At 43.1% G+C, this 16,377-nt stretch overlaps 1 protein-coding gene and 1 long non-coding RNA gene across 6 annotated transcripts in view; both read right to left on the bottom strand.

Moving 5' to 3' along the window:
• Nucleotides 1-1,457: 1,457 nt before the first annotated feature.
• Nucleotides 1,458-3,515, bottom strand: LOC133665757 (uncharacterized). Its single transcript, XR_009829002.1, has 2 exons — nucleotides 1,995-3,515; nucleotides 1,458-1,848 (listed from the first exon to the last, which is right to left on the bottom strand). It is a non-coding gene; the product is annotated as an uncharacterized LOC133665757 (long non-coding RNA).
• Nucleotides 3,516-8,376: 4,861 nt separating this feature from the next.
• Nucleotides 8,377-16,377, bottom strand: part of LOC107998058 (MDS1 and EVI1 complex locus protein EVI1-B-like) — a 65,167-nt gene continuing 57,166 nt past the window's right edge. For 4 of the 5 annotated variants that reach the window (XM_017057072.3, XM_062072611.1, XM_062072615.1 and 1 more), the window contains 3 exons: nucleotides 14,302-14,401; nucleotides 12,077-12,233; nucleotides 8,377-11,993 (listed from right to left, as the gene is read on the bottom strand). In XM_017057072.3, coding sequence (XP_016912561.2) covers nucleotides 9,951-11,993; nucleotides 12,077-12,233; nucleotides 14,302-14,401 — 2,300 coding nt within the window. In that variant the 3' untranslated portion in view covers nucleotides 8,377-9,950. The remainder of the gene's footprint in view (nucleotides 11,994-12,076; nucleotides 12,234-14,301; nucleotides 14,402-16,377) is intronic. The other variant, XM_062072613.1, reaches the window with a different exon arrangement.

Below are 16,377 nucleotides of genomic sequence, written 5' to 3'. Positions count from 1 at the left end.
TATAATACTTGTATATAGCGCAGTTACACAGCGCGTAACCGAACTGAATTATTGTCGTTATTAGTTTCGACGTTCTTTTTTTTCTCTCATTCTTCCTTTCTTTTTGTACCAGGACACAATTTTCAAGGATATCCTTTTCCATACATTACCCTATAATTCCCTTTAACTATCGGTTAAAAGACATCTTAACAGTTTTTTTCGTGCAATGAAAAGAGAATTACAGGGTTGTCGTACTAAAGAACGTATCGAGGAAGGTGATCTTGAGGATTTGTTCATTTTTCAAAAATCAAATCCTTCAAGATCTTTAATATAATCGTAAACCCATTTCCTCCTTCTTGATGAAATAAAACTCGTAGAAAACAGGAATCTTCAACCTTACCTCATCGAACGTTATCCCGATAAAGAAAGAATGTGCGAAGAAAGTGTCTTGGACGCTTTCGAACTATTCGAAGGTGTCGGAGATCGCAAGAAAATCGCGCGGGAAATGGACGCGTGTCTGGCCGTGTAAATCGACAGGAACGCTCGCGATGGAAATACCAGGTCAGCTGTCCGGATTGGTCGAGATAGGATCTCTCGAAGCGTTTCGAGGATTTAGCAAGCTGCCGGCAGAGACTTTCGTTCCGGTGCCCTACGAACACCCACGTAAGGTAACGCCGCGTTGTGTGTATCGATAGGTGAGGGCACGGTTACCCATAGATCGAGCGCGGCTATCGACACGTTTCGCCGTGAGGAGCACAGGGAGGAGAGGTAGGAGTATAGGAGGAGTAGTGCGCGTACACACGCTTGTATACACACGGTTCGTGCACGTGCAGACCGTCGCAAATACAAGCGCTCGAATCGGCCACGTTTAACGCTCTTCTACACACAACTGTGTGTGTGTGTGTGCGCGGTAGTAGGTGCGCGACTAGGCCAACGTGTAAACCTGAAACGTAGTCTGGCAGGGCGTGGTCGGGGTTTATGTAAGGCGTACACGTTTTTTCGTCACCCTGTTTCGCGGTCCCTCTCGATTTATCTCGAAGCGGCTTCGTACTCCCGCGCTTCAGCCTCTAACGAGCCTCGTTAACGAGCGGATCGATCGTTTTTCCCCTCCCTTTTTTCCCTTTCTCTCTCTCTCTCTCTCTTTTCTATTCTATCTTTTCCTTTTTTCTTTTCTTATTTTTATTCTTTGGGAAACGGAACGAAACCGGCTAGCTCTCGCTCTTGCACTCGTTCCACTTTCGTCCACGACATTTGCCACTAATTTGTTGGCTTTGTCTCGAGTGCTAAACTCGGGTACATCGGTTCCCTTTTAAAGCGCGTTCCCACGTACGATCTCCAGGTCGACGGAAAATTTGTCGATTCGTAACGATTTTTCGTTTCGATATTTCGTTCAACGATTTAAACTTCATTTACGATGGTACACGCGAGAGAGTCCATTCGTTTTGAATATTCGAGGGAAAAGTTAAAGATAATACGGATAATTTAGATTGGATTTATTCGTACACATTGACATTTCCGCGAGGCAAGGATGTCGCTCGATCCCCTCATGTGAATGGGATGATCTTCGTTCGCCGGCTCGATTCATGGGATCCGCTGACATTTCACCCGTTGATAAATGTGGAAGAGGGCCGCGATCGTGTGTCAGGTACTACGGTGCACGCGCCCATGTATCGTGTGCTCCTCTACCCACGATCGTTTCCCCTTTGATCCTTCCCTTCGTCTCGCGAAAAAGAATCGAAACGAGAGAAGTGAAATTATGCTCCTCCTCCGTTTGACGAAACGCTCTCTTGCCTTACGTAACAACGTCTTGTATATATATATATATATATATACATGGATCGAGATCTCGTTTCATTTTTCTGTAACGAACTAGAAAAAGTAAAGCAGAGAGTGAAAAATTAAAATAATAATAACGAGATAAGCGTGTCGCAAGAGATATTGGCACGAATCTGGTTTCTAAACGAGACAAACATTATATATAGATGGATAATATCGTTGATCGTTACTCATCATACGTGATTATCAGAGGATCGACGCAAAAGCGAGTCGGCTGCTAATTTCCATTCCATCGGCCGGTAGCGCGAATTCCTTGAAACGCTTCATATCGACAAGGCTACCGTCTTCCGAAGATTTATATTCCATCGAAGTACGATCGAGCCGGCCATTTATCTGATCTGTTCACCGTAGCCCTGAAGCTTATCCTATTCCGCTACCGTCCATGTCGTCGTCAAGCAACCGATGCTCCCTCTGAATGGAAGGAGCTCCTCTCCTTTCTTACTACTAGAATCCGATTCACCAAACGCGCCTCACATTTTCACCGACACGCCGCTCCACGTCGTTCACACGTGTCGTCACGTCAACGATTCGAAATTAGACGCGTTGCTTAATATACACTCGGGATTAAACTTTTCTTTTAAAAAAAAAAGGGTGGGGGAGAAATTAAATTGATCCAAATTCAGAAGACAGGCATTCGGAAGTTAAGACAGGCATTTCGATTTTTCGCGAGAGCTTCTATCATTGACCAAAAACGTACCAACGTTTATTATTATTAATTTTAATTCACGAATCATTAATAACGTATATCCAATTGCTTTTTCGTTCCACGATACGTAAATGCACGATATATACATTCTCCCAACCGTCTGATCCTCCGCCAACCAGCTCGGTCAGCGTAGCGCAAATCCACGCGCGTAGATCGCACACACGTGTCTTCTTATCCTCCTGCTCTTCCGCCCAATGCCATCGACTCCCACACTCCGCTCTCGGGTCACACTTGAGATTCTCTCCAATCGCTAGTGCTCCAAGCTCGCGTAGAAACTTATACTCCTTCCATTTCAAATTCTCGATGGATAAATCGAGATAGAAATAATCCAAATCCCCCCTTATCGGTCCTCTTACGTCCATACGTTTCGAGGAAGATCGGGTTAAGTTTTCAATTAAAACTTCTCTTCGTGTCCACGGACAATTATTGAGACGTTATAAACCGCGAAACGGTATACCCGTAACGTATGGGTTCGCGCGGAACGCCCACGCGAGAGCGATAACGATCGTCGCCTCGATCGAGGAGGAGGCGAGGACAAGCTCGATCGTCGCGAGGTGATAGGTCGAAGGATTCTTCTTTTTTCTTTCTTTCTTTTTTTTTTTCTTCATCGATGCGCGCGCATTCGATAACGAGATAATGGAAATTTTCCGATCGTTAATCGGATGAGTGGATATACGTGTTATTATATAGGCGCGTCTTAACATGAATTCGTTACATAAAGTAAAAACTTCTTCCTCCTACTTTGCATGCGATTACGGGTATGCGCTTAAGGACGACCAGCGTCGCGGATCGGAATCGTTGGAAAATTTCTTGGCTCGATGAAAATTTTAAAAGCGTGCAGCTGGACGAGCTCGTTTTTTCGAATGTTGAAGTGGAGTGGAAAATTCCTTTCGAAGGAAGGGAGGAGGATCCCGGAAGTGGAGGAGATCGGTTGATCGTTTCGAGGATAACTGTGAATCTGGGATAGGAAAGATGACGTCGGCCTCGTGTCGAAACAGACGCGCAGATAAGCTTGTTTTAGCGCGAGATAGTTAATCTTCCGCTTAATCGGCTTGTTTATCTCGACGTGGTACAACCGAGGAAACGCCGGTAATGGAGGGCAGGCCCGATCCCTCTCTCGCGGGCTTCTTCATATTCGAACAGCTACAATTTGTCGTGTTCCTGCAAGATATTTCAATCGGTTCGACGTCTCCTCCTACGCGCCCCGTGAAACGTTACGAAACAAATAATATCCGCGATTTTTTCAATAGTTGAACAAAAAAGAGAGAATAATCACGAGTATTGTGTGTCGTTTTCAAAGGAAACAATAACATTAACAGTATACGAAGAAAAGAAGAACAAAAGAACACTTTTAAAATATACAAAAAGCATATATAAATATATATATATATATATATATATATTCACGGTAATAAATATTATCCACAATTTTTACAAATTGAAGAAGGAGAAGAAGAAAAATACGTTAAGAAATATCCAAAAATACCTTAGCTACGAATACTTGTATTTTCACAAAACTACTTTCTTCCAAAAAGAAAGAAGAATAATAGCGAATATTATCCACAATACTCGTATTTAATGCTTTTCACAACTCGAAAACTACTTTCTTCTAAAAGAAAGAGGAGCAATAACGAATATTATCCACAAATCGAAGAAGAAGAATGCTCGTATATCCACGAATACTTATATCCAATGCTTTTCACGAGTCGAAAACAAGTTTCTTCTAAAAGAAAAAAATATTATCCACAACTGAATTATAATACTCGCTTATCCTCCAAGAATACCTTATCCACGAATACTTATGTCCAATGCTTTTCACAAGCGTCTCTTCACAAAACTACTTTCTTCCAAAAAGAAAAAGGAGCGAATACTATTTTACCATCGAAGAAGAATAAGAAGAAGAAATACATGTAGCTTCGTATACCCGAGCTTCGTCAAACAGTGAAAGTAATCTGAATTTATCCTTTTGGGTGAACGAGCGCGTAGCTCGCTCGTGCATACGCGCGGTGTAGCGTTCACCGTTCCTTACACTCCTTATACTTGCCTAGAGATCGCGGATCGATCGTTGCCGCGGGACGGAAGAAGAAATCGATCGCGATCCTCGTTACACGATCCTTTGGAAAGCGGTGACGCGTGCGCCACACCTGGCCAAAGTGGAGAGCAAGTGGAGGAGACGGATCTCCGAATCCGAGGATCGTAAATCCTTCGTTTTTGCGCGTTCTTATTCCAACGCGTGTTGATGGATCAATGAAGATCGTGATGATTCTTTTAACAAGGGACAATCGGTAATTAAGTCTTCGACGTTTCTTTTTTTTTAACGTCTCTTCGTAAATCTTCCTAACCATCGGCCCCGTTTACGACGAGCTTTTAAAGCACTCTCCTCGCCCAGCTTCGATATTATCCGAATGAAACGAGCCGATCGATCGATAAACGATCTATGAACGGTATGAACGGATCGAAGAAACGGATTGATCGGCAACAAGGTATCGAACAAGAAGCGACGTTTTCTATTCTACGAGGATCGGTGCGTAGAGGAATGGATTAGAGATCGGTGGGTGTGTTGCTTGTTCGGATCGGGTGCGCGATCATGCGTTAAAATGAAAGGAGAGACGCGCGCCACTTGGCCAGATGAGAAAACGAGAAAAACGAACGAGGAATGAGCTGCTCCTGAAAAAAAGGAGACGGTTTCGAACGATCGGATTCCATCACGAAAATCGAAAAGAATCGGGATACCATTTTTTTTTTTTCTTTCGAGATAAGTAAAATCTATAAGTAAAATTGGGGAGAGTCGTCCATGGAAAAGTACTGAAATTATATTGTTATCTGAAAAATACGCGATGGATAATATAATATAAAGATCTCGATGATCGACAAGAGCGGAGCGTGGTTAATTGCGATTCGACGAGAGAGGTAGAGTTATCTCGATCTCGGATATCTGTGATCGAGGAGATACGGGGCGATAAATGAGGAACAATGGAAGCAATGGCCAATCGAAATCGGCGTATCGGCAGCAATGATCGATTTTTTCCACTTTCTAAACGCGGTTGAGGAGCGCGCGGAATTTTGCGATTGGCTCAGCCGTTTTTTGTCAAGCATCACGTTGGCAGTAATGCTCGTTCGCGCGTAGAATTATTGCCTCATCGTTCGATCTGTTGCGTCGAGATCGGTCGCCGATCGCTCGTTTCGTGGATCACCATCCGTTCCGTAGATCTTTCCGTGGATCGTGTTCCTCGCGATCCCCTTTCGCAAGGAGGGCCGAAGAAAACGGTACGCTCCTCTTTTTCTCCAACATTCTTCGACTGCTCGAGCCAATTGAGTCGATCTTTACGATGCCGATTCGCTCATTTCTACCGAGTCGAATGTTGAATGTTTGGAAATTCTAACTTTCGAGTTGCAGTTTTCTGCCTTATGGATAGATTCGAAAGTGTTGAAGTTGAAATGAAATTCGTTAAAAAGTTTCCGATCCAAGTTTTCGGAAATAGAATTGAATTGGAGATCGTTATGATGAGAAAATTCATTTTGTAATTCATTGAAATAAGACGTCTTGTTCAAATACTACGAATATCTATGATATTCATATTTATGATAATATTTATAATTGAAAATCAAGGAATTTTGTAAGATAAATTAGATTATATAATTGGGAAAAATCGCGCTACAAATTGGAATCAATTAAACGAATTCGCAGAAAAGATCATCATCCAATTTGCAATAATTTGCATATTGTTTTTTTACTTTAAGTGTAACAGATCGTTTATCTTTTTTTTTCTTTCTTTGCTTCTTGAACCATGAAATAATACGTAAAGGTCTCTTTATTGCTATCGTTCATTTCGTAGAAAAATTTTTAAAGAAAAATCGTAGAATATATTAAAATGGTGCATGTTAAATGTTAATCAAAATTCCAATTTCTAATATTTTCTTCATTTAAATAAAATTTTGATAATAATCGAAATCCTCTTTTCCTCTCAATAGATCAAATACGATATGAATCGAACGTTCTTGAATGAAATGTCGAAGCGTATACTATAATGCAGATTGAATAGGCATGAGAGTTCGATTCAGACGATCATAACGCGTGTAAAGGCAAAGTTCAGCGCTCGTTAATTCAATAAGAGACATCGTTGGCCAATTAACTCGTCATTGTGCAACTTTGTCATTTCTAACGCGCTTAATTTCTCATCTACTCGCGAGACAATCGTTATCTTTAATATATCTATATATTATGCCATTTGAAACAATAAAGATTTTAAATAGATTCGTAAGAATTGATTTATAAAGATTTATAAACCGTTTATTATATCTAAATTTGAATTTCAAAATTTAAGATGAGTGACGAATGATGAAAGTGTATTTAATCCCATATCTCGTACGTGATGACGCGCCAAGAGTAAGTTAGACAAGGAGAACGATATAGCGGGAAAAGGATAGAGATAGGTTAAAAATATGAAAATCAGCGCCATCTCCAGAGTGCCGCAAATGAAACTATGTGAATAGAGATAGAGAATAGAAAGAAAAGGATAAAGATATAGTAAAAGTGACTATTAGCGCCATCTCTGGTCTGTCAAAGTAACTTTTTTAATAAACTAAAGAATAAGAAGTGAAGAGGAGCGCCATCTCTAAATGATAAAATTACCTTTCTAGAGATGGCGCTGGTCATCATTTCTTATTCTAACTTATCCTATATTATCTGATAGTTCCAACAGATGTCGCTAATAGTCAATTTTGATCTATCTCTATCCTTTTCTTATTATTTGCTCTCTTTATTTACATTAGTTTCATTTGCGGCACTCTGAAGATGGCGCTGATTCCCGAATTTTTATTCTATCTCTATCCTTTTCTCGCTAGTTACTTTCCTTGTCTATACTTGCTATGCATCGCGCTCGAGAAGCTTCAATATCTAATTAATTTTTTATTTTTTTTATTTAACAAAATAATTAAAAATGCTTATCTACTTTCTAATTTATACTGAATAAAGTATTTAGAAAGTATACGCGTGTATATATATAAAATAAAATATATATATATGACGTGTTTTTCTTCTCATTCTTATATGTTCCTGTATAATTTTTATTTTATCTTTCACAACTATATAAAGATATTGATATACATGCCATATCCTATGATATGTAAAACGTACGATATTGAACGGAATATATTAAACAAAATTGTGTATATTTTACTTTCAATTATACTTTCAATATACAAAAAAGTAAACAATTTATAATTTTAACAAAAAAGTTTACCAAAAATTTTATCAACTTTTATGAATCGTGAATTGAAAATAATGCTCTAAATCGTAGAAGATACAATAAACACTGTGATTTTTTTTTACTCGATGTTTTAAAACATGGGACACAAAATCCCATATGTATATATATATATGTATGTATATATTTCTTTTTATTTTATAAGTATTAATTGAATACGTAATTCAATATAAAAAATTACACAAAATCTCTATTAAATTCTACTATAAATATTCCAAATTAATAATACAAAAAAGAAACTATTGGATGATCAATGATCTAACGTCGCCATGGTTGAAGTGTAATATTTTAATAGTAATCATAATGAAGTTACAGGATGCTTTTATACAGTATGTATAGATAGAGTCATAATATAATCGCTCTTAATTAGTATGATCGACATAAGTATGCTTATAATCAATCCGTAAGTTTGTTATCGTCTATTAATCAGAGAGAAGGATGAGACAGGGAGAGATATGTAGAACACGTATCCGTAAAATCTTATGTGAAAAAACAGAAGAACTTTCTATGTTTGTCAACGTCATTACGAAAACGCTATTCACAAAAAACGTTGCCTGGGAATGATCGAAAGAAAAGAAAGGAAATAACTTTATTTCTTCTTCTTTTTTCTTTTTTTTTTTTTTTTTTTTTTGTTTTTGTACACGCCTACGCCTATACAAAATTCGAAACTTTTTTTTTTTTCGTTGAACATTCACGAGTATCATTCTTGAACATCGAGAACAGGACGAGAACACGCGATCTTTTTATCAACCATCCACTGAAATAAACGTAACAATTACGCGCCCTTCCCGCAAAGTGCTTCTCGTGATCCTTCACGTGCCACGATAAAATCGATAAGATCGCAATCATATTTATAATATATGCATATGTATATATATAATATCTATTTATATATATATATAATATATATATATTAAAAATCACGGAGAACTTCTTTTTTTTTCTTTTTACAAACGTTATTATCACCTAATAGAAATTTGTACACAGATTCTCATAAAACTCTCTCTCTCTCTTTCTCTCTTTTTTTCTCTCTCTCTCTTTCTCTTCTAATTACACGCTCGTTTCGCTAATTATCCTTCCTCGTCGCTTTGGCTTCGCGTCGACTAACGCCAGAATTTACGTTATCCTTTCCTATCTATTCGAGCACGAGGTTTATCCGATTCACACTTCCGATCGACGATTGCAACGATCGATTGCTACTAGCTAACAAAAAAAAAAAAAGAAAGAAGGAAAACAAAAAAAAAGATAAGAAACGTTCGTTGAATAATCATTTCGTGGCTCCGCGTTTAACGGAAAAGCCCGATGTCGAATATCCATGAATCTCGCTTCACGATTAAATCGTCCTGTGCGAATATATATATTGATATATATATATATATACCACTAGGGGAGGGAAATCGAGTTTTAGCAACTCGAATCCGGATCCTGTCCTCTCGTACGAGACAGTTTCACTCGCAAAGTAACTCGCAATATGAATAAATAATACTACGATGATCGACCGATTTTTCAGGTCGATGAGCGGAAATGGGAGAAAAAAGTTCGAACGATTATTAATTACGTGCGCGTGTGTACAATGAAAACGAGCCTGTAGGAACTACACTATTGAACAACTTGCCCGTAACGAACGTGAATATGTGTATGTATGTGTGTGTACGTGTGTGGGTGTGTGTATGCGTGTACGTGTGTTCTCTTTTTTTTTTTTTTTGCTCGTGTATGAGAAAGTACAGTGAATTTCGTTCGATCTCGCTTGAATTCTCACTCTTTGCGGTGCGAAAGGAAAAAAAGGGGAAAAAAAAAGAAAAAAAAAATAAAGACTTGGAAAATAAGAGTCCACCGGGACTGGAGAATGTCTTAACGTGGATCATCGTAAACGCACTTTTGTTTAGCGTCCTTAACGTTTTTTTTTCTTTTTTTTTTTCTTTTTCTTTTTTTCATCGTTTCTTCGAAAGGAAGTTCGACTCGATCGATCACTCTTTTTCACTACGATTTCGAAACACGATTTCGAAGGCCGACTCTTCCTCGATACATATACATACGATCATATAACGTGACAGTTACATTCGAGACATCTTCGTCAGATCGTCGGGATGTGCGATTGGAGCAACGCGATCCTCGATAAACGATCCTCATCCTCATCCTCTTCAAGGTATCCGTCCAATGAGCTATGTGGAGATCTCGATCACGGGTTCGGCCGTGTTGTTGTTGAGCAGTTCCTGCTTCTCCCTCAGCTTCAGGTCGTACTGGGGCGGCGGGGTTGTCGACTCCTTGGTCTCGGCCGGGGACATGCCATCCGTCTCGTCCAGGGGGGACACGCCTTCCTCGCTGTCCTCGTCCTCGTCGTACTCGGTCTCCATCTTGGACTCGTGCATCTCGTGAAGCCGGCTGGGCAGATAGGCCGGATGGGGCGGCAATCCGTAACCAGCTTCACCCCCGTAAGTCACTTTGCCCATGAACGACCTGATCTCGTCGAAGTAAGTGTCCTCGCGCTCGTTCTCGTTGCTGCTCCCAGGCGAGTCGGCCACGGAAACGACCCCGCTGCCGTCGTCGGCCTCGTGCTTCTTCAGGTGCCGGTCCAAGTTCGTCTGCTGGCCGAAACATCTCTCGCACAGCGGACACTTGAACGGCCTCTGCTTGTCGTGAATGTTTCTCACGTGCCGTTGCAAGTTGCTCGAGATGCTGAACGATCGTTCGCAGTACTTGCACTTGTACGGTTGCTCGCCGGTGTGGGTGCGCAGGTGTCTGGTCAAGTTCGCGGACCTGGGGAACACCTTGCCGCAAAACTTGCACGAGTACCGATCCTTCATTTTACCGTGGGCGTGGTGGTGGTGGTGGTGGTGGTGAGGCGCGATCACCGCCTCCTGAAACGGTTTCACGCCGGGGAACGGCCCCAGCGGCGGCCTGGCGAGCAGGTCGAATCCTCCGCCTCCAGGCCTAGCGCCGCTGAGCCCGTTCATAAGCGTCCCTAAAAAAGGAAGTCCGCGCGGTGGTCCGAAGGGCGGCAGGGGCGGCAGCAGCCTGGACTCGGGCGCGGCGCCACCCGGGGGCGGGGGCCCGCCTGGGAACCCGGGGAAGGAGCCGGTCGGGCCGCGGTACATCGCCTCGAGAAACATGGGGTGGATCGGTCTGGGGTACGCCATGTGCGGCGGGGTGTTGGTGGGCGGCTGCTCGGTGGGCAGACTGGTCCTCAGCTGGGGGCTGCTTGCCACGTCCTTGGAATCGACCTCCATCGGCACGGAGGCGGCCCCCTCCTCCTCCGGCTTGGGGGGGTCGGGCGGCGGCGGGACCTCCTCGATCCGAGCCGGGGTCGGCGACGGGCTGCGACTCGCCTTCCTCTCGGCCGTCGCGTTCGAGGAACTCGTCCTTTGCTTCTTCGTCTGCACTCTCAGATCCAACGGCTGATCCGTCGTCTCCTCGACGCTCGTCGACGACGCGGTGGTCGTCGACGCGGTATGCTCGGGATCTGGCTTCTTCTCGTTGCCCGCTCTTCCGATCTCCCGTTTCTTGGACGGGTCGTCGTCGCTTTCCGGGGTCGGCTGGATAGGCGGTCTGGCCGGAGACGGTCTGAACGAGGAGGTCGCCTCCTCGGCGGTGGACGGCGACACTTTGCTGTGCTGCGGCAGGACCCTTGGCGGGGTGAAACGTTCCTTCTTCGGGCTCTCGCTCCTCTTCTCGGCCTCCTCGACCTTCGGCGGGAACAGGAGGGGGGTGTTCAAGAAATTGGGGGCATTGGGGAAGATTCCTGGATAAGGGCCCATCAGGCTGGTCGGATAGAAGGGCAAACCTCCGGGGAGGCTGACCGGGGGTCTGGGGTAAACGAGGAAAGGGCTGGGGGTCGGGGTGGGCAATTGCGGCATGGCGCCTGGTGGGCCGGTAGGCGGCGTCGAGTCGCAGAATCGCTTATGCTTGGACAAGGAGGTGACCGTGCTGAACGACTGGCCGCATTTCACGCACTTGATCTGCATACGGCAATCGGCGTGCATGCGTTTGTGCCGGCATAGATTGGAGAACTGGGTGTACGCCTTGAAGCAGACCTCGCACTGGAACGGTTTCACGCTGCTGTGAATGTGGGTGTGCTGCTTCAGCCCGGAGCTGGTCGCGAACGTCTTGCCGCACTCGGTGCACGCGTGGCTCCTCGCGCCCACGTGATGGGTTCGGATGTGGCGCTGAAGATTGGACGGGTCCGTGAAGACCTGCGGTTTGTCCGACTGTTAGCGAAACTTTGAAGATGTTACTCAAGGGGGGAAACGTGTCGTTTCGTGGCTAGTCGGATGTCAAAGGTGATGCTTACCTTCGGACAGTTCTCGCAAGGGTAGTTTCGAAGGTCGCCGTGAACGATCGCTCGGTGACGTACCAACAAAGGCCGCCAGGCGTACGCTCTGGGACAATTGTCGCACCGATGCTGCTCCGCCGGGTATCTGTGACAGGTTATCAGATGGCTGTCCAATCTGAAAGCAGAATAGTCGACGAGAACGTCGTCACGCGTGAAACGTCACTTTTATCAAAATCCCTCGTTGGATTATCACTTCTATATGTCCTATCTCTCTGTTAAACCCGGATGAAAGGAATCGAAAAGCGACAGTTGCAGGAGGAAGAGAGGCACTCCGCCTCGAAGGGTATAAAAGAAGGAGGAAGGGGAAAGAGAAAGCTCTCTACAATCCGTTGGAAATCTCCGTTGGTAGCGGAGCAAGAAAGTTGGCGAGATATAATCGATCCGGGGCAGCGCACCGACCAAGACTGCGCTCGGTGCAGTCGAGGATGATGACTAAGTGACTCCGGTAGCGCGGCAGCGGACAAGCTCTCGCGTAATAACGGTCACACGCCCCCGAAGGAAGAGGGTGGTGATCGTAGGTACACACACACAGGAGGAAAGGGAACGAAGGAAGGGCGGATGGAGTGAGAAAGAGAGAGGCGTCCGCGGCACGGGCAGTCGGGGGTTGGTGAACACACACACACACGCGCGTACATCCACGGAGCAAGCTGGGTTGGTTGTAAGCGCGGGGTGTCGCGAGGTTGGGCACGGGTTATGGTCACAGGATGTGCCATGGTGTGGTGGCCGGCATTGATTTTACACCCTCGAACACACGTGTCGCGTGAAACCTATTCGTGGTGAGATAGTAGGTTCACGGTGACGGTGCGCCGTGCCAGATGAGCTGCGGGCACGCGACGCCTTCGATGATGCATAAGGGGGTGGCTCGATGCAACCGAATGCGGATCTCGCGCGTACTTTATGTGCCACAACAGGTGACTCTGCGAGCCGAGGCTCACGGAAGCGGCTGGTGTCGCGGTCTGCCGCCAAACCGGGAAACAGATGCCGGAACGGGACGAAATGGATGTCCGAAATTGGACCACTGCCTCTCCCCCGCGGTTATGCAACGCGAGATAATTATTTTTTTATTTTATTTTAGACGAGACATCATTCGGCGATGAAAGAAAGTAAATAAGATACGTGGTTACGTTGTGAATATAAAATGATACGGAAGATTAAAAAAAAAATAAATTAATTGAACGTTTAATTTAATCGAATGGGATATTTGGACCAAGCTGAGTTAAAAAGTCCTATTAAGATATTTATAAAAAAGGGACATTTTAAAAAAATATCGTAAGATTGATTTAATTATAGGACAAACTTGTTCTGTCTAGGAGAAGGAAAATTGGCCACGGAAATTGAAGGGTACTGCAAATATAGAGAAAGATGTATATTTATTTTCAATTAAAGAAGGTTTGATTTCGGCGTGATATAATTAGAACTGCATCCTTTCGTATCGTGGGAAGAGATTGCAAGGTAAATAACACGAGCTTTCACGCGACGATTCGGGCATCGGTCAAGTATTTGACTTTTTGTTTAATGGTGGCGCGCAAACAGCCTCGAACAACCCTGAAAAAGCTATCGTAATTCTCGAAAGCAACCCTCGAAATGATTTGCGTGCTCGGGGCCCCTCTTTTCCGTGCACGGCTAACGCTCAGATTTCGAGTGGATAACGCGCCTCTCGGTTCCTCCATCTCGTCCATTACCCAACAATTTATCCGTCGAATCAAACCGATCGAACCGATTATCCCCAACACCGTTCCATCCATTTATTGTTTTTTTTTTCCCCTCCAATATTTTAATTTATAAATATGAAAATTCGTATCTGGCGTAGATTAAGCGTTCGAAGCGGTTATGAAGAATTATATCTAATCGATCTCGATCGCGATTCATCGTGTTTCGATGTATCATTAGAGAGGACGATCCTCGCAATCTGATTTTAAAAAACACGTGACGACCAGTCACGAATCCTTTATAAGCTTTGTAACATTGATTTCACCACGATTATCAATAAACATAATAACGATAATAATAATTTTGCTCGATAAAAGGTGTCAAGGATTAAAAAAGAAGCATGGATAAATCAGCAAGATATCAAAATTTAAATGATCGATTCTCCGAGTAATCGAAATGGGCTTAAAATTTTGAAATGTTTGTGATTAAGGGAAATAACAAAAATTGAGAATTTTCTTTTTTACGCTACTTACAATTCGATATCTTGAAACGGTTTGTCGCAGACGGTGCATCTAGTCTCGCCCTCCTCCTCGTCCTCCTTGTCCTCGTCTACGGTTCCACTGTGTTGCGAGGCTATAAGCACAAAGAAGAAAAGGCACGTGAAACGAGGCAGCGAGGAACAGAGACAGTCTGGGAAGTCATAATTCCGTCCCACATTGTGACCGGCTGCGGCTCTATAAATTACACCCCCGAGAACGATGATACGTGACCCGTCCTGGTGTTGGGCGAATTACGTGATCGAGAATCGCGCGGGGAGCCAGCAGAGGAGAGTGGCGTGACAAGTGGACGCCACGATTGTTCCTGAATTATTAAATCAAACCGGCACTATCGTTTTATCTATCCGCTCGGAAGAACTCACCATTCTTCTTTCCTTCTCCGTCCTAAATCGTCCCTTTCCTTTCCTTTTTTTTCAATTTTTCGTCTATATAATATAGCAGAAACAAAGAATCGATGACACAGAAATTATCTCGACACTTATCTTTTTTTTGAAAAATTAGGAAACGAATCTTTTATAATTTTTACGCCACGCGCGAAATTATCATACACCGTTTCGCTATTTGTTTAAAAAAAATAAAAAAATAAATGGACGAAATTTCTTTTAGACAATTCTCCTCCAAGAAGAGGATTAACGAACACAAGTCACAAAGATCGCGACAGAATGCCTTCTTCTCGCGCAACTCGGTCACGATGCTGCAGTCGGCAAAGACAATAGGTACAATGATGTACCAGTTAGCTGGTGGCACGTTATCCCACAACTGAAAACACGAACAGGGTGCCGGGGACCGCTTCCTATTGGTAACGGCGAGGCCGGAGTCCGACCAATCGCAGGTGAGGCTCTCTATGCCCCCTGCGGACTCCCTTCACCCCCGACAGGCAGGTAAAATCAGGAGGCCGTGAACGGGACAGCGTGTAATTTTTAATGACGGGGATTCCGGACCGATCTAACGGTCAGACCTCCATTTACCCTCTCTAAAAGGTGGCGAGACAGGTAGCGTTCCAAAGTGAATTTTCGAACAGTAGTTATTTCCAATTAATCTTGTATACTGACATTCGATAAAAAGTTGTATAAGATATTTAATTTCTCCCATATAAAAAAATAGATAACGAGAAGACAATTTTAAAATTTGTCTGTTTGCATAAAAATGTACGTGTCGATTTCTCAAGCAAGCGATTTCAAATTTTTATAGTATTTTAAATCAAATAAGAACGGTCTCCTTTATGTCATTATGATTCCATATTTTCTTTCTAATTTTAATAAATTCGTTCATCGAGAGATCAATTTGCGTTAAAATTGCGAAGGATTGAAAAAACATTTAACACAAAACATTTAAACATTTAACGTTTTAACGTTGGAACGTGAATGGAAATGATAAAAGATAAAATAGAGGCAATCGACGTACGGTGGATGGAATATTAGCTGGGCTTATAAAATTGAGAAAGATATCCGTCCACCAACGGTTATTTAAATCTGCCGCTACACTTGTCCCAACCATATGGTCGAGCGATGGCCCCCAACGGACCTTCATGGGAACCGGGCACAGCCCCTACGCCACCAACTACGCCCCTCGCCACGCAACCAACCCCCCCATAGAACGTTAATCGTTCCTCCATCCAGGACTAATTTGAAGCGGCACGACGTGAATTTAAACAATAAAGGATGCGGTCGACCTCGCGATCTGCTAAACGAGCTCTTTCAAAAGACAAAAAAAAAAAAAAAAAAAACTCCTACCCCCTATAGATCGATAGAGAGAGATGAAAAATATGTCAACGATTCGAGAAGAGAAAAAATTTGAATGAGAACTTTTTTTTTGCAAATTTAAATCATACCGTTTGTAAAATCTCAAAAATTCTAATGTGAAATGAAAAAAATAGATGATTCGTGTATCTGGCAATTGCACGATTTCAAGTGTTTGTCCATTTTTAAAACAAAAATGTTTGTTCTATCATATTTAATCAAAAAAATTGTTTTTCATATTGTAAATTCGAACGTCTAATATTAATTAATAAATTTAAAACGTCTTCAATAACATATTCACATGGCAATGTTA

The sequence above is a fragment of the Apis cerana genome, linkage group LG3, assembly GCF_029169275.1.
Source record: "Apis cerana isolate GH-2021 linkage group LG3, AcerK_1.0, whole genome shotgun sequence".
NCBI classification, from domain to species: Eukaryota; Metazoa; Arthropoda; class Insecta; order Hymenoptera; family Apidae; genus Apis; species Apis cerana.
Note: the sequence above shows the minus strand (reverse complement) of the source record. Positions and strands in the feature narration are given on the sequence as shown.